General features: G+C 39.3%; 1 protein-coding gene across 2 annotated transcripts in view; it reads left to right on the top strand.

Moving 5' to 3' along the window:
• Window positions 1–25,205, top strand: part of NFKB2 (nuclear factor kappa B subunit 2) — an 85,413-nt gene that overhangs the window by 22,525 nt on the left and 37,683 nt on the right. For both annotated transcript variants that reach the window (XM_089677244.1, XM_089677243.1), the window contains exons 3-9: window positions 8,811–8,889; window positions 18,439–18,479; window positions 19,296–19,394; window positions 20,648–20,799; window positions 22,680–22,780; window positions 23,003–23,161; window positions 24,819–24,923. In XM_089677244.1, coding sequence (XP_089533370.1) covers window positions 8,811–8,889; window positions 18,439–18,479; window positions 19,296–19,394; window positions 20,648–20,799; window positions 22,680–22,780; window positions 23,003–23,161; window positions 24,819–24,923 — 736 coding nt within the window. The remainder of the gene's footprint in view (window positions 1–8,810; window positions 8,890–18,438; window positions 18,480–19,295; window positions 19,395–20,647; window positions 20,800–22,679; window positions 22,781–23,002; window positions 23,162–24,818; window positions 24,924–25,205) is intronic.

The raw sequence follows: 25,205 nt of genomic DNA, 5'->3' as shown, positions 1-25,205 counted from the left end.
CAATCAGTGTGCTGTATGCAAAGCACACTAATTAACATAAACATATTGTGTATTATGATTGCTGATAGATGATAAATGATAGTAAATGAATGATTAAATTGATGAATAAATAAATTGATAAAATAATTGATAATTGGAAGCTTAGTACATGGTGATGAAACATGCAAATACATGGATCAGGCCTCAATTCTTCTACTTTCCTTACCACCCGGGACATTACATCACCTTTTTTAGAAAGGGGCCCCTATCTAGGAGACCATCTTAGACGGAAAAGATCCAGGGAACATGTAGAGGAAGGAGAGGTGGGATCCAGGCCAAAAAGAGGCAAGAAATGACACGAGAATGTAGTACTATTAAAATCTACAATTTATCCAAAACTACTTTCAGTGCAGCAGAATATAGTCTATTGCAGAAGGGCCTGAACTTTGCACCTCCCAATTCACCTAACCTATTTGAGCTCTTCATTGATCTCAACAGATTCATACGGAGTCTCACTCTCCAGAGGTATTTCTCTATTAAAAACACAGACATACAGAACATAGAGACAAGAGAGAGGAATGAGAGCTTTAGTACTACTAACATCACTAGCACCACCGATTCCAAGTCTCACTTGGATCCATAAATAGAGGCTTTAGCCATTCTGGAAGATCTCTGGACAGACATTGGAAGTGCACCACTAGATTATTGGGACTTTAATCCATTTGGCCCCTTGACGATAGACACAATTGGGTCCTACTATAGTGACCATATTGAACATACAGGGTTTAAGCCCAAATCTACATTTTATCCACATTGGGCCAAGGGCAATCACATATCCTCCTTTTATGAGGTGGTGTATTCAGAGTTCAGAAGCATGTGCCGCAGGTCCAATCTAGACCATTGTGCCCAAATGACCCCAAGGGTTAAACAATCATTGGAACTATTGAAAAAGAACTCCAATGTGGTCATCAGACAGGCAGACAAAGGAGGGGGCTTAGTCATCATGGATAAAGAGGCCTACTTAATAGAGGCACATAGACTCCTAGGAGACACGGACACCTATGAACCACTTTCTGGAGATCCCATTGTCATGTATAGAGCCACTCTTAAAACATTACTTGACACTGCAGTCAAAGAAAAAATTCTCACTAAACAAGAGTTGGCCTTTCTCTACAGACCATACCCCATGACACCTCATTTGTATCACATCCCCAAAATACATAAGGGTGTCACAAATCCTCCAGGAAGGTCTATCATATCAGGAATTGACAGCCTCACGAGCAATTTGGGTAACTACATTGATCACTTTCTGCAGAGGTTGGTGGTAGAGTTACCCTCCTATGTGAGAGACTCAGGCCATATTTTGGAAACTCTTTCCAACTATCGGTGGGAGAACGGCTATAAGTGGGTTTCTTTGGACGTAACCTCCCTATATACGAGTATACGCCACGAGTTAATTAGTGTGCTTTGCGTACAGCACACTGATTGCCTCTGGGTCCATGACACTATATGTCATTTTGGTGGTTTTTCCTTTTTCTTTTTTTTTTTTTTTTTTTGTCAGTTGAGAGTGGATGGGAGTGTTCTTTTTCACCCTCCTTCTGACATCCCATTGTTATATAGGCTTGTGGCCAGCAGACACATCCCTAGCTCTGAGGAAGGGGGTTCAGCTCCCGAAACGCGTCAGTTTATCCGCATCATTAGACACAGATGCATTGTGACTTTTTTTTTTGTGGATCACCTATACTGCCCATATCACGTTGGTTTGTGAGTATACATCCTTTTTATTTAATAAATTACATGTTATACCATGGTAATGCACGATTAGAGTGCGCCCTTGTTTGCTTTTATTCATCAGTGGTCAGATTTCCCGATCTCAGAAGGGCAGCACCTCTTCGGTTGGCATTTGACAATTCCTTGGTTTGCATGAAGATTGGAGCACTGGTTTTGTTTGTTTTTCTTTTGGAGTGCACTAACATTTGACCTGAGCTTAGCAAACATATCATTTTATGTTATCTCCTTATGATGTCTTTGGCTTACGCTGATTGAGATATATATATATATATATATATATATATATATATATATATATATATATATATATATAATTTTTTTTTTTTTTTTGACCTCAGAGAAATACATGGAAAAAGGCTCTGTTTAGTTTCAGATTTGCTATAGGAAATAACTTTTGTGGCCTGAGATACTAATCCCACATCATATTCTTTTTTTTTTTTTTTTTTTTTTTCTTTTAGTCTCTGCTGCTTCACTCTTGAACTTGTTTTTGAGTACTAACCAGGATAACACAAGTAGAACAGAGCAGTCCTTATGATTGATATCCTTGGTAATTTCATAATTCATCAATCACTGATGAATCCTAATTTAAATTAAAAAAATAAATATATATATATATATATATATATATATATATATATATATATATATATAAATACACGCACATATACAGTGCTTAGCCTAAATGAGTACACCCCAACAGATTTGTCAGAAAACCTTTACTTTCTTTTCAGAATCAACATTTTCTATGGGACACTATACTACAAAATACTCCCACAAATACCATTGATTGCAAACAAGATTTATTAATTTGCACACACAAAAAAGTATTTTTCCCAACAGATTAATTCAAGACCATGTTGCAAAAATGAATACACCCCAATGAAAGTTTTAGGAGCAAAGCTAAATTTTAGACAAGAAAATCCTAATTAACAAGAATTCAACTACAGGTGAGTCTAATTATTGATTAACTGCCTCCCGCCTGCCATATAAGGTAATGACTGGAGGGCGGCTGTTCTCTCGTTCTGGGAGGACGTCATATAACATCCTTCCACTGTAACTGCACATGGGGGTGATCGGCAGTGCGCTGTGTCCCTGGGACATGGCGGATCATCGATCACTGTAAAGAGCCGATGACGTCAGCTCTGTCATGTGATCAGCTGTGTCCAATCACAGCTGATCACATGTAAATGGCAAATGCCGGTTATCGGCAGTCCTCTCCTCCCACTGACAGCTCATGAGGAGAGCCGGTAATCGGCATTACTCAGAGCGGACATCTACACCGATCATCAAGGCACTGATGATTAGTGTAGCCCCATTAGTGTTATCTGTCAGTGCCCATCAATGCCACATACCAGTGCAGGTCAGTGCCCATCAATGCCTACCAGTTCACATCAATGCCACATATCAGTGCCCATCAGAGCTGCATTTCAGTGCCACCTAACAGTGCCAGTCAGTGCCGCCTATCAATGCCCATCAGAGCTGCCTATCAGTGCCACCTAACAGTTCCAATCAGTGCTACCTGCAACTGCTTTTCAGTGCCCATCAGTGATGCCTGTCCATGCCCATCACTGCAGCCTCATTAGTGTACATCAGTGAAGGAGAAAAATTACTTATTTACAAAACTTTATAACAGAATCGTAAGATTTTCAATCAAAGCTCTATCTGTCTCAAAATAAAAATTTTGTTTGTGTACAGTGTTGCATGACTGCGCAATTGTCATTCAAAGTGCAACAGCGCTGAAAGCTGAAAATTGGCCTGGGCAGGAAGTAGGTAAAAGTGCCTGGTAGGCAAGAGGTTAAACAGATGTCCAGCAGAAAGTTGATTATAAAAGGGTGTCACAAGGCCTGAGAAAGAGAAAATAATTTCTTTACACGGGAAAGGTGAAGGTTACAAGAAGATCAGCAAAGCTTTACTTATCAGTCAGAATACTGTAGCAAAAGTGATACAAAAATTTAACAAAGTTGGAACTGCAACCATGTCATAGAGATGTCCAGGCCATGCACTAAAGTTAACACCTTGACAGGAGCGTCTTCTGATGAGAAGGGTTGAAAAAAATCTCCATACAAGTTCACTGCAGTTGGCTAAAGAAGTAGAATGCCAAACTGGAGTGATTGTTTCCTGTGACACAATACAGCGTACAATGCAGAGGAATGGCATGCATGGGTGTTGTCCACAAAGGAAGCCTCTCCTAAAGCCCATGCGCAAAAAAGCCCACCTAAAATTTGAGAGGCCCATGCTGAACAAGAAGAAGCCTACTGGGACTCTGTACTCTGGAGTGATGAGACCAAGATAAATGTTTTTGGAACTGATGGTTTCAAAACTGTATGGCGTCACAAAGGTGAGGAGTAGAAAGAAAAATGCCTAGTGCCTACAGTGAACCAGGTTGTGGCAGTGTCCTACTGTGGGGCTGCATGAGTTCTGCTGATGTCAGGGAGCTGCATGTCATTGATGGCATTATGAATTTACAGATGTACTGCTCTATATTGAAAGAGAAGATGCTACTATCACTCCGTGCCCTTGATCATCCTGCACTTTTCCAACATGACAATGATCCAAAACTCACATCTAAGGCAATTTGCATTTCTGAAGAAGAACCGGGTGAAAATGATTCAGAAGAACAGGGTGAAAGTCTCCAGGTCTGAACCCAATTGAACACCTATGGGGAGCAAAGTTGAGCATTACTCTCCATCCATTATCCAGGCTGTAAGAGAGGTTGTTCTTGAAGAATGGAAAAAGATGTTGCAATATGTCGTCAACCTGTTCATTCCATGTCTAGAAGACTTGGTGCTGTCCTTAGAAATCATGGAGGTCATACAAAATACTAGATGTACTAGTTTTTGTTGTGGGGTGTATTTATTTTGCATCAAACGATTTGCATAAAAGTGAAGATTTTGTAATCTAAGTTACGTTTATTAACCTTCCTTTCATGTAATGAGCCAAACCATTGTTCTATAAAACTCATTTATATTTTAAAATTTTGGAAATTGTTCGTGTCACTGAGATAATGCTTAAGTTCTTACTTTTCAAAAGAGGTGTACTCATGCTGAAAAAAAAAATTAAAAAAAAAATAAAAATATAAATATATATATATATATATATATATATATATATATATAGCCAGGGATTGCTTCAGTAGCACTGTGATGGCAACTGCTGGGCTGGAATAGAAAGCAGATAGATTAGCCATTCTCAATTGTGGTTCCTCAATAGGTAGCTAAGGGTTCCTTGAGGTGTGGCTGACTGACCATCTGATGGTGCCTGCCTAGTTCCGGGTTCAATGGAGTCAGCTGCATGACACCAATTACCTTTCTATCTGTCTGTAAGGGGGCATGCTTCCCACTGACATCCAACCATTCTGAATAATTTTTTCCCCACTGACCTTCATTTTATCAGGGATTCCCTGGAACCTCAAAATTATTTCATGGGGAAAAAAAGGTTGAGAAAGTCTGAACGAGACACTCTTTGTTACAAGAAAGTTTCAAACAATAATGTAAATTCCTGTACTTGCCAGAGAAGTAACAATGTCTCCAGAATAAAAAATATTTGTAGTTATATTAAGTTTGTTTCATTTACCAAGTGACTTTTATCTTCTTCAAATCGAGATTTACCTCTTCTGTGTGACCTTGGAATCAGCAATGAGGTGAATTTTATATTTGGTTTCTGTATGTAGCTTATTGTCTTCTGGGAATATTTATCAATCCTATTCTGATCCCAATTACAGTCCTCAATTCCCAATATTAGGAATCTAATAACATTTGGATTAACAGAGAGATTGGTGCAGGCCTTGTCATCTGAAAACATTTAATTGATTATGTGCTACTCATATGGAAAGGCACTCAAGAACAACCATGCACCTTTGCAATAAAGTTCAATGAAAATTATTTTATATTAAATTCATAATAAAACCTTCCAGCAGCAGAGTATCAAAGCAAACCTACAAACAAAAATGTAATATATTGCAGCTTACCAATCAATAAATGTGGTGGCTGCATTAGTTTCCTAGCTTTTTAATAGACTTTTTCCCTTCGTTTTCACCATCTGGCCAGTAACACACCTCCTGTATTGGAGTGCCTCCACTCTGGATAAAGGAGCAATAGAGACACCTTTGGACAACAGCATTGTTAATCTGGACGGAGGGGAGTGTTAGGGCTCATGTACACATGAACTTCCCTAGACATTTAGCTCTCCTGGCAGGAGAAAAACGCTAAACACAGTGAGTTTAAACGCAGTACTGTGTTTAGCGCTTGGATGTTTTTTCATTTGATTGGCCAGAGTATTTTCCCTTGACAAGAATAAGCGCCCAAGTGCTAAACGCAGCTAGCGTTTAGATTCGTTTGCACGCAATTTTGCCGTAATTCTTGTGCTTTCAGAAGAGGAAAGTTTAACTGCCCCTAAACTCTGCTGCTCTTAACCTCTGGTAAAATCCTGTGTGTACACACAGGCTTTTATTGAGTTGAGTTCAGGGGCTTTGGCAAAAAAATGCCAAAAACTCAGAAATTCACGTTTAGAAGCAGCAGTGTACATGAGACCTTAGATGTACTAGCAGATTTAGATACGCTAAACAACTTGAAACCAAACTCCAGCTAACACTTTTTAAACCATTACAGCAACATGTTTTTTTCCTTTTGGGATAAAGGTTTTACATAAACTAATAAAAGCTGATCATTTGTAAGCACCCCCTGACAGTAGTAAATGGTTTGCCTCTACCCTCTAACTGCTACACCTGCAAGACAGCTTGTTCTGTTGAAAAACAACAGACTTACTGGCAGGATCACCAGACAAAAATAAAATAAAGAAAGCCTTGAAAAGAAAATGAATGCAGCCATTTAAAAATTGGTAACTGCAAAATAATAAATGTTTGCTTTTGGATTTAATACCACTTTACCTTTATATCTACATGTACGAAAGAGACTTTTGAGATTGAAGAATTTCCTATTATTTCCTATATGATCATCATAAATTGGAATGTATTGGAGCATTGAAGGTTCTGACTTATGGGTGATGCCTACAAAAGAATCCTAGTGGATTTTTTAATGTGAACTCCAAGATACATTGAGGATTGAAATCTGAAGTGGAAATTTTTGCATTATATTGTTGATACATCAGATGCTTTTTTTTCACTTTTTGTATTTTATAACTTTTATATCCAACTCAATTATCATATTCAGTATTAAGCCCTTTCCTGGCACCTGTTAACACCAGGAGGCGGAGTCACGATCACTTGATTGCTGTGATTTCTCTCGTAGCAGTAATCAGGATCACAAACCAATTTAGATTTAACAAAAACCATATAATATGAGGTCAAACCTACACAACACTTTCAATTGTAGCCAATTAGTCAGGCTCTTGCACTACATAGTTGAAGGTAAATCTAAAGGAAAATGGACAGAAAATTGTATAGCGTATGGCCAGCCTAAGAGTTGTCAGTGACAGATCAGTTAGTGTGCTAGGACCATGCTTTCCGCACAGAGCATTGAATCCCTGTGGACACATTTCACACCTGATGACCTACCTGAATTAATCCAGCAATGTTTGGCTCACATTATTGTGCGTATAATGATTTTATAGAAGAAGGGTATAGTTGATCCATCTGCACCACATTCCAAATAGACCTTATATTTTAAAGAATGTAAGATGTGTGGGACTTTAACGGTGTAAACATTAACTCTGGATAAACACACACAGATATACTCGGGTCAAAATTAGTAAAGCTTTATTACACATTATCTACAAAAAAACGTGAAAGCACAAAGACATATAATCTACCACAGAGACAGTTTGGATAAAAACCGCTCTTAAATATGAACTACCCCTAACCATTTTCCTTGAAAAAACTAAATGATGGAATCATGGATATTCTTTATAAGCTGAATACTGAATTTGGAAGGTGGTAAGGTGGGATTTACCTGATACAGTGATTTTATGCCTACTAGATGGCCCAGTGTCACCAACTCAAAATCTGATGGGTTAAAGCTACAGTTTCATTGCAGTTTACTGTAAGCTACACACGTTCGCACTGTTGAGTCAGAAGCTTTCATGGCAGATTTATTTGACCCTGGCAACACATTAAGGCTATCATGGCTGAAATATCATTGGATAAAAGCTCTAACATAAACATACACTACTGGAAGCAGTGAAACCAAAAGAAAAGCTAAGAATTGAAGAAAAAAGACTATTGGGAATAACACATTCATGGAAAAAATATATTAAAACATAAGTCAGTGATTCTGATTGTTTAGGCCAGCATAAAAGGAATTGCTGGCCCTGACAGCCCACCACAGATAGATATTATATAGCTTACATTTCTAAAGTGTACAAGGAGCAAGTCAACAAAGATAAATGAGAGTGCCAGAATCCATGACAGCCTGGCCAAAACAAAGGAGGATGGACCTTTCTCTGAAACACGACTGGCAGCTAGTGCAGATTCTCCAATATACATGCACGGCCTTTTGTTTAAGCCTGCAAACTCGCTGGCTTCAAGCAGTTTCTAAACTGGATCAGCCAACCTTGATCACTTGCACCTGACTCCATTACTTAGACTCTGTATTTGGGATGCTTACTGTCACAATACAGGACAACAAACTCAGTAGATACAGACTGGATCTGAGGTTCACCTACATTGCTGATTCCAGCCTTTCCCAATGAAGACACAAATCTCGCTGTGAAGCAGGTAAAAGTTGATTGATATTCAAAAAGTTATTAGTTATCCATAATTAAAAATATTTGTATTTAGTTTCTTCTCTGGCAAATGCAGAAATGCACTTTGTTTTGAACATGATGGCAGTCTTAAGGTGTAATCTGCTAAATATGTGTTGTAAAGTATTGGCAAGTACTTGACCGAAAGTATCGTAGTTTGTTTACTTATATGTATATTTTGCATAAATACAAGTTATGGGTTTGCAATCCAACTTGCTCTTATAAATCGTACACAAAAGTTAGATAAGATGAACAAATAATGACAAAACTAGGTTAGGTCTTAAGCTGTAACTTTTGTGAATATGTGGGTCAAATTTAATTGGTGTTTGTCTTTCCTCAACCAGTATTTTTGCAATGGAGATCCAGGTGATGGTTTTGATTATTCTCCATACATAGAGTCTCAGGATCCTGAACCAGAAATACGTAAGTATTTTCTTTTTCTACATCAGTACCAGAGTGTTAAACTGGCAGTCAGTTAGCATTTTCAGAAGGTCAGGTAGAGCATGTTTCAATTTTTTTTTTTTTGAGTGATAAATAAAAGCTAACTAGTTACACATGTGGCTTACTTACATACTTGAATGTGGGGTATTCTCTAATTGGGTGAGGTGGAGGTTGTGGTGCCTTCAATTCATTGAGAAAAATACAAGGTGTTTTGTGAATGGTCCGCGTTCTGAGTGTGAGGAGCAAATCCTTGATAGATCACATTGCAAACATTTCACATGGACTGTTTCCTAATGGATTGTAGGGCAGTGTCTGGAAAGCATGTTCTATTTAATTGCATTAAATTTTTAATTACTTTTCATTGAAACATTCTTGGAACAAACATAAATTTACAGTGTACTTGGGGGGCGGGGGGCAGGAAAAGGTTAAAATATGGAAAAAAAAAAATCAGAAAGGAGCAAACTCAGTTGACCACTTTGTCTTTTTCAGTTGTCGCTAGTTTGTTTGTATGTGCTATATTATTTTAAAGTGTGTAAGGTGTATCTCAACCCAACAACAAAAAATCGAACATATTGCAGCTTGTCAGTCCTTAATAGTGGTAACTGCATTATTTTTTATCTCTTCAGGCTATATTCCTTTATTTTTAACTGGGAATAATACAGTACTTGGCAGTAACACAAATCCTGTCCTAGGAAACAATGTTCACTTAGCACTATCACTGTAGACTGCTCTCCTTATCAGAACTACAAGCTCTCCTCATCTGCATTACACAGGGATAGGCATTTTCTAGTCCATATAAGAGCAGAGGGAATGCTGATACCATTGTTTGGGATTAGTTTAGTGCAAAAGGACAGGGGTTTTTTGGCAGAATCGGCAAGATTTTTTTTCTGTACTTGCATAAAGTTTACTAGGCCTGAAAAAACAAAAATAATGCAGTCACCATATTATGATTAAGATGGATTCCAGAAAGTAAATGCTACATGAATCATCTGCTCTTACTCAAGATGGCCACTTGAATGCTAGGTGAATGCTAGGTGGTGTTTTTTTCAAAGTGATTTCACAACAAAATAAAGCATGGAGACATGAATGGATGGGTGAGTTTTCTTTGAATATTAACAATGAATTAAGCAGCATATTGGGCTTGTAGTGCTCAGATGCAGTGCAGGGAAAAAAATTATATACAGTGAAGGAAATAAGTATTTGATCCCCTGCTGATTTTGAATGTTGGCCCACTCACAAAGAAATGATCAGTCTACAAATCGAATGGTAGGTGTATTGTAATACTGAGAGACAGAATATCAACAAAAAAGTCAAAAGAAATGCATGTCTAACAAATTATGCACTGATTTGCATGTTCATGAGGGAAATAAGTATTTGATCCCCTTCACAAAACATGACTTAGTACTTGGCAGGAAATCCCTTGTTGGCAATCAGAGAGGTCACACGTTTCCTGTAGTTGGCCAACAGGTTTGCACACATCTCAGGAGGGATGTTGGCCCACTCCTCTTGGCTGATCCTCTCCTAGTCCTTAGGATTGGCTGCTGACATTTGGCAACTTGAACTTTCAGCTCCCTCCACAGATTTTCAATCAGATAAAGGTCTGGAGACTGGTTAGGCCACTCCAGGACCTTAATGTGCTTCTTCTTGAGCCACTCCTTTGTTGCCTTGGCTGTGTGTTTTGGGTCATTGTCATGCTGGAACACCCATCCGCGACCCATTTTCAATGCCCTGGCGGAGGAAAGAAGGTTCTCTCTCAAGGTTTGATGGTACATTGCCCCGTCCATCATCCCTTTTTTTGCTAAGGGGACATGACAACGGCACCGCATCAAACACCCCCAAAGCAGAATGTTTCCACCACCATGTTTGACAGTTGGGATGGTGTTCTTGGGGTCATAGGCAGCATTCCTCCTCCTCCAAACACGGCAAGTTGAGTTGATGCCAAAGAGCTTGATTTTGGTCTTATCTGACCACAACACTTTCAACCAGTCCTCCTCTGCATCATTCAGATGTTCAGTGGCAAACTTCAGACGGGCCTGGACATGTGCTTTCTTGAGCAGAGGGACCTTGCAGACACTGCAGGATTTAAATCCATGTCGGCGAAGTGTGTTACCAATTGTTTTCTTGGTGACTGTGGTCCCAGCTGCCTGGAGATTATTGACAAGATCCTCACGTGTAGTTCTGGGAAGATTCCTCACTGTTCTCGTGATCATTGACATTCCATGAGGTGAGATCTTGCATGGTGCAGCAGACCTAGGGAGACTGACAGCTGTTTTGTGTTTCTTCTATTTGCGAATGATTGCACCAACTGTTGTCACCTTCTCACCAAGCTGCTTGGCGATAGTTTGGTAGACCAGTCTAGCCTTGTGTAGGTCTACAATCTTGTTCCTGACATCCTTGGACAGCTCTTTGGTCTTTGCCATGGTGGAGAGTTTGAAATCTGATTGTTTGATTGCTCCCGTGGACAGGTGTCTTTTATACAGGTAGTAAAATGAGATTAGCAGCACTCCCTTTAAGAGACTGCTTCTAATCTCAGCTTGTTACCTGTATGAAAGACACCTGGTAGCCAGAAATCCTGCTGAATGATAGGGAATCAAATACTTATTTCCCTCATGAACATGCAAATCAGTGCATAATTTGTTAGACATGCATTTCTTTTGACTTTTGTGTTGGTCTTCTGTCTCTCAGTGTTACAATACACCTACCATTCGATTTTTATACTGATAATTTCTTTGTGAGTGGGCAAACATTCAAAATCAGCAGGGGAGCAAATACCTATTTCCTTCATACAGGTGAAACTCAAAAAATTTGAATATCGTGCAAAAGTTCATTTATTTCAGTAATGCAACTTAAAAGGTGAAACTAATGAGATAGACTCATTACATGTAAAGCAAGATAGTTCAAGCCGTGATTTGTCATAATTGTGATGATTATGGCTTACAGCTCATGAAAACCCCAAATCCACAATCTCAGAAAATTAGAATATTGTGAAAAGGTGCAATATTCTGGGCTCAAAGTGTCCCACTCTAATCAGCTAATTAAGCCATAACACCTGCAAAGGGTTCCTGAGCCTTTTAATGGTCTCTCAGTCTGGTTCAGTAGGAATCACAATCATGGGAAAGACTGCTGACCTGACAGTTGTACAGAAAACCATCATTGACAGCTTCCATAAGGACGGAAAGCCTCAAAAGGTAATTGCAAAAGAAGATGGATGTTCCCAAAGTGCTGTATCTAAGCACATTAATAGAGAGTTCTGTGGAAGGGAAAAGTGTGGAAGAAAAAGGTGCACAAGCAGCAGGGATGACCACAGCCTGGAGAGGATTGTCAGGAAAAGGCCATTCAAAAGTGTTGGGTACCTTCACAAGGAGTGAACTGAGGCTGGAGTCAGTGCATCAAGAGCCACCACACACAGACGAATCCTGGACACGGGCTTCAAATGTTGTATTCCTATTGTCAAGCCGCTCCTGAATAACAAACAACGTCAGAAGCGTCTTACCTGGGCTAAAGAAAAACAGACCTGGTCTGTTGCTCAGTGGTCCAAAGTCCTCTTTTCTGATGAGAGCAACTTTTGCATCTCATTTGGAAACCAAGGACCCAGAGTATGGAGGAAGAATGGAGAGGCACACTCTGCAAGATGCTTGAAATCCAGTGTGAAGTTTCCACAGTCTGTGTTGATATGGGGAGCCATGTCATCTTCTGGTGTTGGTCCACTGTGCTTCATTAAGTCCAGGGTCAACGCAGCCGTCTACCTGGAGATGTTGGAGCACTTCATGCTTCCTTCCACAGATGAGCTTTATGGGGATGCTGACTTCATTTTCCAGCAGGACTTGGCACCTGCCCACACTGACAAAAGCACCAAAACCTGGTTCAATGACCGTGGGAATACTGTGCTTGATTGGCCAGCAAACTCGCCTGACCTGAACCCCATAGGGAATCTATGGGGCATTGCCAAGAGAAAGATGAGAGACATGAGACCGAACAATGCAGAAGAGATGAAGGCCGCTATTGAAGCATCCTGGCCTTCCATAACACCTCAGCAGTGCCACAGGCTGATAGCTTCCATGCCACGCCGCATTGAGGCAGTAACTGCTGCAAAAGGGGCCCAAACCAAGTACTGAGTACATATGCATGCTTATACTTTTCAGAGGACCGATATTGTTCTATGTACAATCCTTGTTTTATTGATGGGATGTAATATTCTAATTTTTTGAGATTGTAGATTTGGGGTTTTCATGAGCTGTAAGCCATAATCATCACAATTATGACAAATCACAGCTTGGACTATCTTCCTTTGCATGTAATGAGTCATCTCATATATTAGTTTCACCTTTTAAGTTGCATTACTGAAATAAATTAACTTGTGCACGATATTCTAATTTTTCGAGTTTCACCTGTGTATATATACACACATATACATACACACACACAGTATTGCCAAAGGTTTTTGGACGCCTGCCTTTCCACGCACATGAACTTCAGTGGCATCCCAGTCTTAGTCCGTAGGGTTCATTATTGAGTTGGCCTACCCTTTGCAGCTATAACAGCTTCAACTCTTCTGGGAAGACTTTCCACAAGGTTTAGGAGTGTGTCTATGGGAATGTTTGGCCATTCTTGCAGAAGCGCATTTGTGAGGTCAGGCACTTATATCAGATGAGAAGGCCTGGCTCGCAGTCTCCGCTCTAATTCATCCCAAAGTTGTTCTATCAGGTTGAGGTGAGGACTTTATGCAGGCCTCCACCCAAAACTCATTCATCCATGTCTTGATGGAGCTTGCTTTGTGCACTGGTGCGCAGTCATGTTGGAACAGGAGGAGCCATCCCCAAACTGTTCCCACAAAGTTGGGAGCATGAAATTGTCCAAAATGTCTTGGTATGCTGATGCCTTAAGAGTTCCCTTCACTGGAACTAAGGGGCCAAGCCTAATCCCTAAAAAAAAAAAAAAAACAAAACAAAAAAAAAAACCCACACCATAAACCCCCCCTGCACCAAACTACACTTAGCACAATGCAGTCAGGCAAGTACCATTCTGGCAACCGCCAAACCCAGACACGTCCATCGGATTGCCAGAGAGAGAAGTGCGATTGGTCATTTCAGAGAACACGTCTCCACTGCACTAGAGTCCAGTGGTGGCATGCTTTACACCACTGCATCTGACGCTTTGCATTGCACTTGCTGATCTAAGGCTTGGATGCAGCTGCTTTGTCATGGAAACCCATTCCATGAAGTTCTCTATGCACTGTTGTTATGCTAATCTGAAGGCCACACGAAGCTTGGAGGTCTTTAGCTATTGACTCTGCAGACAGTTGGCGACTTCTGCGCATTGTGCTCTTCAGCATGCGCTGACCATGCTCTGTCATTTTACGTGGCCTACCACTTCGTGGCTGAGTTGTTGTTGTTTCCAATTGCTTCCACTTTGTTATAATACCACTAACAGTTGACCGTGGAATATTTAGTAGCAAGGAAATGTCACGGATGGACTTTTTGCACAGGTAGCAACCTATCACAGTACCATGCTTGAATTCACTGAGCTCCTGAGAGCGACCCATTCTTTCACAAATGTTTGTAGAAGCAGTCTGTGTGCCTAGCTGCTTTATTTTATACACCTGTGGCCATGAAGGTGATTGGAACACCTGAATCCAATGATTTGGAGGAGTTTCCCAATATTTTTGGCAATAGTGTATGTGTGTGTATGTATGTGTGTGTATATATATGTATGTATATATATATATATGTATGTATATATATGTATGTATATATATGTATTCAAAGCGCTTAACTTTTGCCACATTTTGTTATGTTACAGCCATTTTCCAAAATGGATTAAATTCATTTTTTTCCCTCAACATTCTACAAACAATACCCCATAATGACAATGGGAAAGATGTGCATAAGTATTCACAGCCTTTGCTCAATACTTTGTTGAAGCACCTTTAGCATCAAATACAGCCTCAAATCGTTTTGAGTATGATGCTACAAGCTTGGCACACCTATTTTTGAGCAATGTCTCCCATTCTTCTTTGTAGTACCTCTCAAGCTCCATCAGGTTGGATGGGGAGTGTCGGTGCACAGCCACATTCACAGAATTGGTCCGTAGCCATTCCTTTGTTATGTGGGCTGTGTGCTTAGGGTCGTTGTCCTGTTGAAAGATGAAACGTCACCCAAGTCTAAGGTCCAGAGTGCTCTGGAACAGGTTTTCATCAAGGAGGTCTCTGTACATTGCTGCATTCATCTTTCCTTCGATCCTGACTAGTCTCCCAGTTCCTGCTGCTGAAAAACATCACCACATCATGATGCTGCCACCACCATGCTTCACTGTATGGATGGTATAGTTTTGTTTCTCATGTTCTGAGAGTCCCTCAGGTGCCTTTTGGCAAACTCCAGGCGGGCTGTCATTTGCTTTTATTGAGGAGTGGCATCCGTCTGGCCACAATACCATACAGGCCTGATTGGTGAAGTGCAGCAGAGATGGTTGTTCTTCTGGAAGGTTCACAGAGAAATGATGGAGCCCTTTCAGAGTGACCATCTGGTGCTTGGTTACCTCCTTGGCTAAGGCCCTTGTCCTTCGATCGCTCATTTTGGCCGGGTGGCCCGCTCTAGGAAGATTCCTGGTGGTTCCAAACTTCTTCCATTTATGGATGATGGAGGCCACTGTGCTCATAGGGACCTTCAATGCTGCAGAAATTTTTCTGTACCCTTCCCCAGATGTGTGCCTTGATACAATCCTGTCTCGGAGGTCTGCGGACAATTGCTTGGACTTCATGGCTTGGTTTGTTCTCTGAAATGCACTGCTAACTGTGGGACCTTATATAGACAGGTTTATGCCTGACCTAATCCTGTCCAATCAACTGAATTTCCCACAGGTGGACTCCAATCACGTTGTGGAAACATCTCAAGGATGATCAGTGGGAACAGGATGCACCAGAGCTCAATTTTGAGTGTCATGGCAAAGGCTGTGAATACTTGTGTACATGTGGTTTTGTTAGTTTTTTATTTTTAATAAATTGCAAAGATTTCAAAATGAACTTCTTTCATGTTGTCATTATCGGGTATTGTTTGTAGAATGTTGAGAAAAAAAATGTATTTAATCCATTTTAGACTAAGGCTGTAACATAAAATGTTGCAAAAGTTAAGCGCAGTAAACACTTTCTGGATGCAAAATAAATAAATTAAATATGTGTGTGTGTGTTTATATTTGTCTGATAGTTTTAACAAGTAAATAGTTAAAGAATTATTTCGATCTATGGGGGTGTTTTGCCTGATTAGCCAACAATAGTGTTCTGGATTTGGCACTGCTCAAACTCTTCATAGTAAAAAGCCAACAGAACAGTTCTCTTATCCTAGCTTGTAGGCACACCATGTTTTGGTGATAGCAGGAAAAGAGGGCTCTTTCATATTCTGCAGCTAGTGGCTTGCAATTAATAGTGCATTCTAGACACTGCCCTACTAGCCTCCATTTTTATTTTTGAAGGAGTGCATTAGTTTTGAGCTTGAGTAAATATTCAGCTGTTTGTCTGGTAAACTTAAAGCAGTATTAAACCCCAAAACAAAAAAAGTATTATATTGCAGCTTACCAAATGTTTGATGTGATGGCTGCATTAATTTTCTTTTTTAATTTTTTTTTTTCTTATTTGCACCTGGTGTTCTGACCAATATTGTCTGTTCTTTTTCAACTTCCTTAACACTTTCTCATCTGGCCTATAGCAGATTGATGGTCAGACAGAATGCTTCTCCTTCTGAGTGGACATCATATGACGTCCTCTCAGAAGGTTCCGCTCACACTGCCGCAGGGCCATGCAGCGGTGTGATCTGTTACTGGCTGTGTCCACCAGACGCATCCGATGACTGATCACTACACCAACCCGTTGCAAGTGTCATGTGATCACTGTGACCAATCACATGACAATTGTAAACAATGGATGGCTTTCTTTCATGCCATCCATTGTATGTATACAATAGCATTGTTAGCTGTGATTGATCGCAGCAGTCACATGGTGCAGACATATCCAATCACAGCCCATCTGTGCCATCTGATGAGCTTTGGCCAATCACAGTTAATCACAGTTAAGACACTTAATGAATCACTTTCATTCAGTAAAAATGATTGCTAATATCAATGAAATTCACTGGTATAAAATCCTGTTCACTTCCCCAGAGTACTACAGTGTTACTACAGTAACATTGTTTTGCTCTGGTCACAGTGTGTTGAACTAAATAATAGACATTTAAAAAAAATACTGTCACTATTCAATGTCCCTGATCACCGCCACACCAGTTATATGATATCACTGTACTGGACTGGTGACAATATTTCTTCATTTTCTTAAAAATTGTGACAAAAAAAATACAACTTCAAAAAAACTTGCCATGCCTCTTACTAAATACCTTGGACTATTTTCCAAAAATAGGTCATTTGGGGGAATTTGTACTATCATGGCGGTTTCGGGCCTCAAGAAATGAGGTTTCAGTACATTAGGATTAATCTATTGTCAGATATAGATACCATAGTTTGTGGACTCTAAACCCTTCCTACAGACTAAATAATATACACTAATTTGGGTTATTGTCACCAAAGAAATGTAGCAGAACACATTTTGACCTATGTTTATAAAAGGTTATTTATTTGCAAAATGTTCTAACCGAAACGAAGAAAAACACGTTTTTGTTTGTTCTTTTTCAAACGTGTCGGTCTTTTTTTTAGCAAAAAATCAAAAACTCAGTGGTGATTAAATTCCACCAAAACAAAGCTCTAGTTTGTGTAAAAAAAATATGCTAACATTTTTTTATGGGTACAATTTTGCACGAGTGCGCAATTGTCATACAAAGTGCGACAATGCTGAAAGCTGAAAATTGGCCTGAGCAGGAAGGGGGTAAAAGTGCCTGGTATTGAATGTTTAAACAGACCAAACTGTCCAAAAAAAAAAGGTGACAGTTTGAGGGTTGGAATAAACCATTTAACACTGACAAGGGTGCTTACAATGGTCAACTTTTATTAATTTATGTAAAATATTTATCCAAAGGAAAATTTGCTGTAACTGCTTAAATAGTTTTGGCTGAAGTTCAGCTTTAATTTATTGCTCAATTACATTTTAATCTGCTTGTGCATCCAGCACTACCCTCTCCCCAGATTGACAAATGCTGCTTTCCACCATTCAGAGTGGCAAGAGACGTAAAGACAGATGCATGTTACTGGCTCACCAGGTGAAAATAAAGGGGGAAAAGATTGGTAATATGCCATATATTTATACTTTTGGTTTTGGGTTTAATACTGCATTATGTTGGAAGTACAAATGAACACATCTCAAAGAAATAATGCTTATTTAATCCTGGCAGATAAAATAGCACCTTGTTGCTGTTTTTTGTCACTTTGTAGGATGCTCTTTGCAGAGCCACATGCTAAAAAACTTTTCTATATTTTTAGAAACCTATAGAGTGCAATTTACATGCATAAAGTCAACACATTCTCTCCTCGTTTTGCTAATCAAGTAAAAATTTTCCTAGAGAATGCATTATCTAACTTTTTATCATTTCTTTTAAGCAAATGGTCCACACCTGGCAATCATAGAGCAGCCCAAACAGGTAGGTAAATGACTGTACGGTCACATTGACCATTCATCTTTTCCTAATACCATATTTTGTTAGCATGAGTTCATTTTTCCATCATTGTTAGTGACACTTTACAGAGAGAGACCAAATCTAACTCCAAAATAGTGCCTTTGACACCCCTTGCTGTTAACTTTTAAAATGAACACTTGCATCTGCGATTTAGGAATTGGAATCGCACCTGAAATCTCATCTAATGAATGTCAATGTCTTAACATTTGCGATTTCTAAAGTAGTTCTTGTATGACCTTTTATGCAGTTTTGTTGCGATTTCACATACATAGAATACAATGGAAATCGCTCTGAAAATTGTAAGAAATCGTTGAAAATCTTTACAAGTAGCAATAAAGTCTTCAGAAATCACGTTGAAATTGCACAGAAATCACGCAATTTTTAATTCGCAGCGGTGTGACAGGTGACCTATGTTCAAGAGGCCGCTAATATTTATTAAATAGTTTCTTTTAAATGGACAATGGATTTTCATGATAGTATTTATTAAAATTAATGTGGACCATTTATCATTTTGTGTGGTCAGGGCCATGGTATAGCTAAAACCCACAACTCTATCATGGAAAGGTAATTAATTTTAGATTTGATTCCCTGAAAACACTCTTGCCAATAACCTTTTGCTTGTTATTACACATAAACTTGTCCACTAGCATTACCTTTTTGGGGTCATTTGCAGGAACTGTAGACCCAACAGTGGGTGCTTGGTAAGCACCGATTTCTACAAAAGTGAAAAGTTTGTAAATATTTGTTTACTGTATTCATTGCCAATATTGATCTTTACAGCGTGGCTTTCGGTTTCGCTATGTGTGTGAAGGACCATCTCACGGTGGACTACCTGGGGCATCCAGCGAGAAAGGGAAGAAAACCTATCCAACAGTTAAAGTGAGTTATTTTTGTTTTATGTACTTGCTTGTCTTACTCACGGTTTCCAGTGCTAGGAAAACTTTTAGAAAAGTTGTCCTATTGGATATAGGAAACTGGGAGTTGATTTCTCCACCAGTGTACACCCAGTGTTGGTTTTAGGTGATGTTGTTGAACAGAGCCTTGTTGTTGTATAAACTGTAAACTGAAGCCAGACAATATACACTCACCCGCCACTTTATAAGGTACACCTGTTCAATTGCTTGGTAACACAAATTGCTAATCAGCTAATCACATGGCAGCAACTCAATGCATTTAGACATCTAGAGGTGGTGAAGACGAATTGCTGAAGTTCAAATCAGAATGGGGAATAAAGGGGATTTAAGTGACTATGAACGTGGCCAGGTTGTTTGTGCAAGACAGGCTGGTTTGAATATTTAAAAAAACTGCTGATCTACTGGGATGTTCATGCACAACCATCTCTAGCATTTACAGAGAATGATCCAATAAAGAGAAAATATCCAGCTAGTGGCAGTTGTGTGGACAAAAATGCCTTGATGATGTCAGAGGAGAATGGGCAGACTGGTTTGAGATGTTATAAAGGCAACAGTAACTCAAATAACCACTCGTTACAACCATGGTATGCAGAATACCATCTCTCAACACACACAGAATGTTGAACTTTGAAGTAGATGGGATACAGGAGCAGAAGACCACACTGGGTGCCACTCCTGTCAGCTAAGAACAGAAAACAGAGGCTACAATTCGCACAGGCTCACCAAAATTGGACAACAGAAGATTGTAGAAGTGTTGCCTGGTCTGATGAGTCTTGATTTCCCTAGAGATGGTTGTGAGTGAAATTCCCAGTAGATCAGCAGTTTTTGAAATATGCAGACCAGCCCGTCTGTCACCAACAGTCATGCCACATTGAAAGTAGTTTAAATACCCTTTTTTCACCATTCTGATGCTCGGTCTGAACTTCAGCAAGTCGTCTTCACCACATCCAGATGCCTTAATACATTTAGTTGCTGCCATGTGATTGGCCGATTAACAATTTTTGTTACCAAGCAATTGAACGTGTGTGTGCCTTTTCCAAACGACAAATATCTATATTAAATAACAATTTTCTTTGTGGAAGAAGTCCTAAATGACCGCATACTGGGAGCAGCTGTCTGTCCTTGAGTGGGTTAACTTATTACCTATAGTGTGCATCACGTGAAAGTGGTTTCTGATCAATTTTAATTTTTCTTATTTTTTATATATCTTTATTGCAGATCTTTAATTATGTTGGCATGGCCAAGATTGAAGTGGATTTGGTTGCGCACACAGACCCGCCACGTGTTCACGCTCACAGCCTTGTTGGAAAACATGCCAATGAGACAGGCAGTTGTGTGGTGACTGTAGGACCTAAAGACATGACTGCTCAGTAAGTTTGTTCACAAATCAGACTTCTTCTCTGACCTCTCCTACCTCCTCTTTTCCCATTATAGAGGATACAGGGGTCAGTTCACTAATGTTTATCGTATGCGATGTTTGTGTCACATAAATTATTGCATTTGACAATTTAGGAGTCAGTTCATGAATAAAGAATTATCAGTTGTGTGATGACAAAGCTTCATGACATTCAATTCACTTGGTACAGGCATTCAGTATTTTAGTAATGTAGGAAACAACTTTCAGGGAAACCCTGCACTGGCCAGTAAGTGCAATGCTGTTTGCTCAGCAATGTTGTTAATTTGTAGCATTGCACAGAGGGAGATCATTCTGTGCATGAAGGCATACTAAGGGCTTGTTCCCACTGGGGGGGGGGGGGGGGGAGATTGTAGAAACAGGTGATTCAGCTGCATTTTCACTACCCCCTTAAGCTGAAAAGACAGCCAATAGTGCCGTATTTAAAGGCCTGTCAACCTCCTCTGAAAAGCAAACCACAATGGATCGCTTTTAGAAGGGGGCATCAAAGGCTGTCACTAGTGTAAACTTAGCATAAGAATGTAGGTAAAATGAATATCTTCTTAACGTGCTCCATTTAGGAGAAATGCTAGTGAGCGGCAGCCGGCGATGTCAACCGTACATGCGCTCTGAAGGAACATACCCATTCCGTTCCTACAGAGCTGTATGCTGCGGCCATACTAGCACTTTATAACATTGCCTTGCAGGGAGAGTTTTTTTTCCTCAAGTTTACGATCGCTTTAACTCTTAGTGAATTGATCCCACAATGATGTGTTCTCTTGTGTAAAAGCTATTTTTTCTATAGTAATATTTGCCTTTTTAGGCCTCAAGCACACTGGACATTTTAACAGCTGCTGTCAGGGGCTTTTTTCATTTTTTGTTTTCTTGTTTGTTTTTTCTTTTTTCCTGCATCTAAACTTCACTGCATGTTAACCTATGTTTCCATGCACACAAACTTTTGGAGGCATTTAGTGGCAGGAGAGTTTAGAAGCAGGAAAAAATAACACTGCCAGTGTGTCAAGGAGCAGCAAATTATTGGCAGAAAAAACGGTTGACGTGCGTAAGCGCATCTAAGTGCGCATTAATACTAGGCCCGTTTAGCACTTGAGTGTTAATTCGTTTCAATGACCAGAATATTTATTATTATTTATTTTCGCCAATAAAATGAATTAACACCCACACACTTGATGCTGTAAATGCAGCTAAACGCGTTACACATTTTTACAAGCATTAGTCTTTTTTTGGCCAATATGCTGCTGCCAGGGGGAGGCTTCTAGGAGAGTTAAATAAAGCATCCAGTGTGCATGAGGCCTTAATGTTTCTGTTGGTATATGGTGTGGAGTACTTGTTGCATTTAAATGTAACTAAAGGTAAAACTTTTTTTCTTTTTTCTTTTGAGTTTTGGATAGAGAGGAGAGGAGGGAATAGAACACCTGTCAAGTTTTTATTGCTCTCGGTCTCCCCGTTATGGAGATTTACCCTCCTTATTTGTCCTGTTTACTGTTATCACCAAGAGTGAAAGTGAAAAAAAAAATCCCAAATTTTGGGTTGCCACCAGAACAGTAAACAGTGGCAAACAGAGATTCCCTCACTCTGAAGGCATTTCCTCTCACTTCCTATTTTAGCTATTGAACAAGAAGTGAAGGGTTTTCTGCTTAATGGGACACAGACAGCAAAAAAAAAAAAAAGAAACTGACGGGTTATAACTTGCCTTACTCTATCTACTTTATTGCTTGTAACGTGTGCTTACCTAAGAAGTGCTTCTTTGTAAGGTGGATGATTGCAAACTCTTCACATGTTCATTGCTTTCTGCCAGATGTAAATATTTAACGTAATGTGTTCTGTATTTGTGTTTAGGTTTAATAACTTAGGGATTGTCCATGTCACAAAAAAGAGCCAGATCGAAATTCTAAAGGAAAAGATAAGACAACAAATATTGAGAACCCGTTGTCTCACAGGTAAAACACAGAATTGTACAGCATCTTTTTATATAGGTTGCTCTTATTGTTCTAGTTTATGTTCTTTTTTTTTTTCTGACAGTACATACAAATCTTTTACAGATTTGTCATATCTGCTCTGGAAATGAAACTGAGCTTTTTCCCAACTGAAATTAAACAAAAAACTCAAGCATGTGAAAATATGATCCTGTTCTTTATCATGATGGACTTATCCTTTTACAGAACAAGATGAGAAAGATATAGATACAGATGTAAAAGACCTGAAGAAAGTTACAGACTTGAGCATTGTCCGTCTTCGGTTTACAGCATATTTGCCAGACAGCACTGGTGCTTATACCCTCCGTTTGAAGCCAGTCATTTCTGATCCCATCCATGACAGCAGTGAGTGATTTGATTTATACACCTTGTAATACAGAATATTACATCTGTTTTTTGGAACAACCATGATGCAATAATTCAGGTTTGCCTTGCGTAATTTTGCATGCTGGTGTGCAGTTTTTAACTGTTGACCAGGAAAATCTATTTTAATAAGTACATAATATAGTAAACTTGTATGATAATTGTACACCTTAGCACTATATAAACAACCTGTGTATAGAGATATTTCTGCTGCTGTCTTTCCTGTTAGCTCCCCATAGTTGGTCCATATCTCATAATAATAAAACAAAGTAGTGTTCCCCCTGCGCTTAATATACAATATATATCTATACTAAACAGCTAGCACCTCAAACCTTTACCTATAGGTGAAAAAGCAAAATAAACAATAATATGGTGCAGTGCTATATATAGGTGAAACTCGCAAAATTAGAATATCATGCAAAAATTCATTTATTTCAGTAATGCAACTTAAAAGGTGAAACTAATATATGAGATAGACTCATTACATGCAAAGCAAGGTAGTTCAAGCCGTGATTTGTCACAATTGTGATGATTATGGCTTACAGCTCATGAAAACCCCAAATTCACAATCTCAGAAAACTTGAATATTGTGAAAAGGTGCAATATTCTAGGCTCAAAGTGTCCCACTCTAATCAGCTAAGTAAGCCATAACACCTGCAAAGTGTTCCTGAGCCTTTAAATGGTCTCTCAGTCTGGTTGTCACAATTATGACAAATCACTGAAAAGCAATGAACTATCTTGCTTTGCATGTAATGCGTTTATCTCTTACTAGTTTCACCTTTTAAGTTGCATTGCTGAAATAAATGAACTTTTGCACGATAATCTAATTTTTCGAGTTTCACCTGTACATCTCATCTTCATCCTTCATCTTTATTAGTAGTTAACTGAAAATGAAAGCCCTCACATCTCATCGAGCACAATAATCACCCCATTTCTGTCCCCCCACTGTTTGTGACATATATATAAAATTAATTTAAAGTGACAATTTTTTTTTTTACTTAAAAAAGGCAACACATTCCCTGTGCAACCATAATGTACTGAAACTTCACTTTTCTCTTGTTTTTACAGTCCCCACTGACACTCTAGATTCCTGTCCTCCTAGTTGAATGCTAATAAGGCACCTCTGCGTGCTCCCATCAGGTCTGGTACTGAGCGCTGTGTGTCCACAGACACGCAGCAGTAAACCACACCCCTGCTCCCTCCTCACTGCAGTTTTGCCTTTTCATTGATGGCATGTAGAACGCAGTTGGTGGAATAAGATTCCTCCTGCTGCTGTGAGGCCTATTGCAATAAAAAGTAAGTGGCTGATTTTGCTGAACAGGAACCATTCAGAGAGGGAAATTTCATTTTTGAGGGCTGACTCTAGTTCAACAGAAAATTCTAATAAGAATACATAATAATTCATCAGTTTAACTTGAGTGACCCCTACTGGCTATATGACTAAATGCAGCTGGGAGGCTAGGGAGCAGCACAGTGGTGATAGAAGCAGTATTTTGTCTTGCATTCTGTTTTGTAGATATAATTTGTCTTAAATACTGAAGTACTTTGAATATGAGCAGTGATCTTGTATTTTTATGTCATGGTGCAGGAATGTATTTTAAATGTCGTTTTTACTATATTCTCATTTTATTTAATGTAGAATCTCCTGGAGCCTCAAACCTGCGTATTTCTCGAATGGACAAGACTGCAGGCTCTGTAAAAGGAGGAGATGAGGTGTACTTACTCTGTGATAAAGTGCAGAAAGGTACCTTTTTACTACCACTTCCTTAACCTTAAAGGTGTAATTAATTTCACATAATTATTTTTATTACGTTATGAAATGTGGATTTCTAATAACTGCTTAATCTGACGAAGACGGTTTACTTCTTAGCACTTGTGCACTGGCCTTGTCACAATACTTGGTATGTTGCATCTAGAGCTAGAGAGGGTTTGTCATACAGTAGGTATGAGTCCCTTCTTGGTATTCAATGTTGCACAGAGCCTAAGGCCTGTCAGACAGGACCAGTGTGTGATGCCAATCCAAGAT

The sequence above is a fragment of the Staurois parvus genome, unplaced genomic scaffold (assembly GCF_062004578.1).
Source record: "Staurois parvus isolate SC_StPar_1 unplaced genomic scaffold, SC_StPar_1.0 ptg000182l, whole genome shotgun sequence".
Taxonomy (NCBI): domain Eukaryota; kingdom Metazoa; phylum Chordata; class Amphibia; order Anura; family Ranidae; genus Staurois; species Staurois parvus.
The sequence above is the reverse complement of the archived record's forward strand: the minus strand, read 5'-3'. Positions and strand labels throughout refer to the sequence as shown.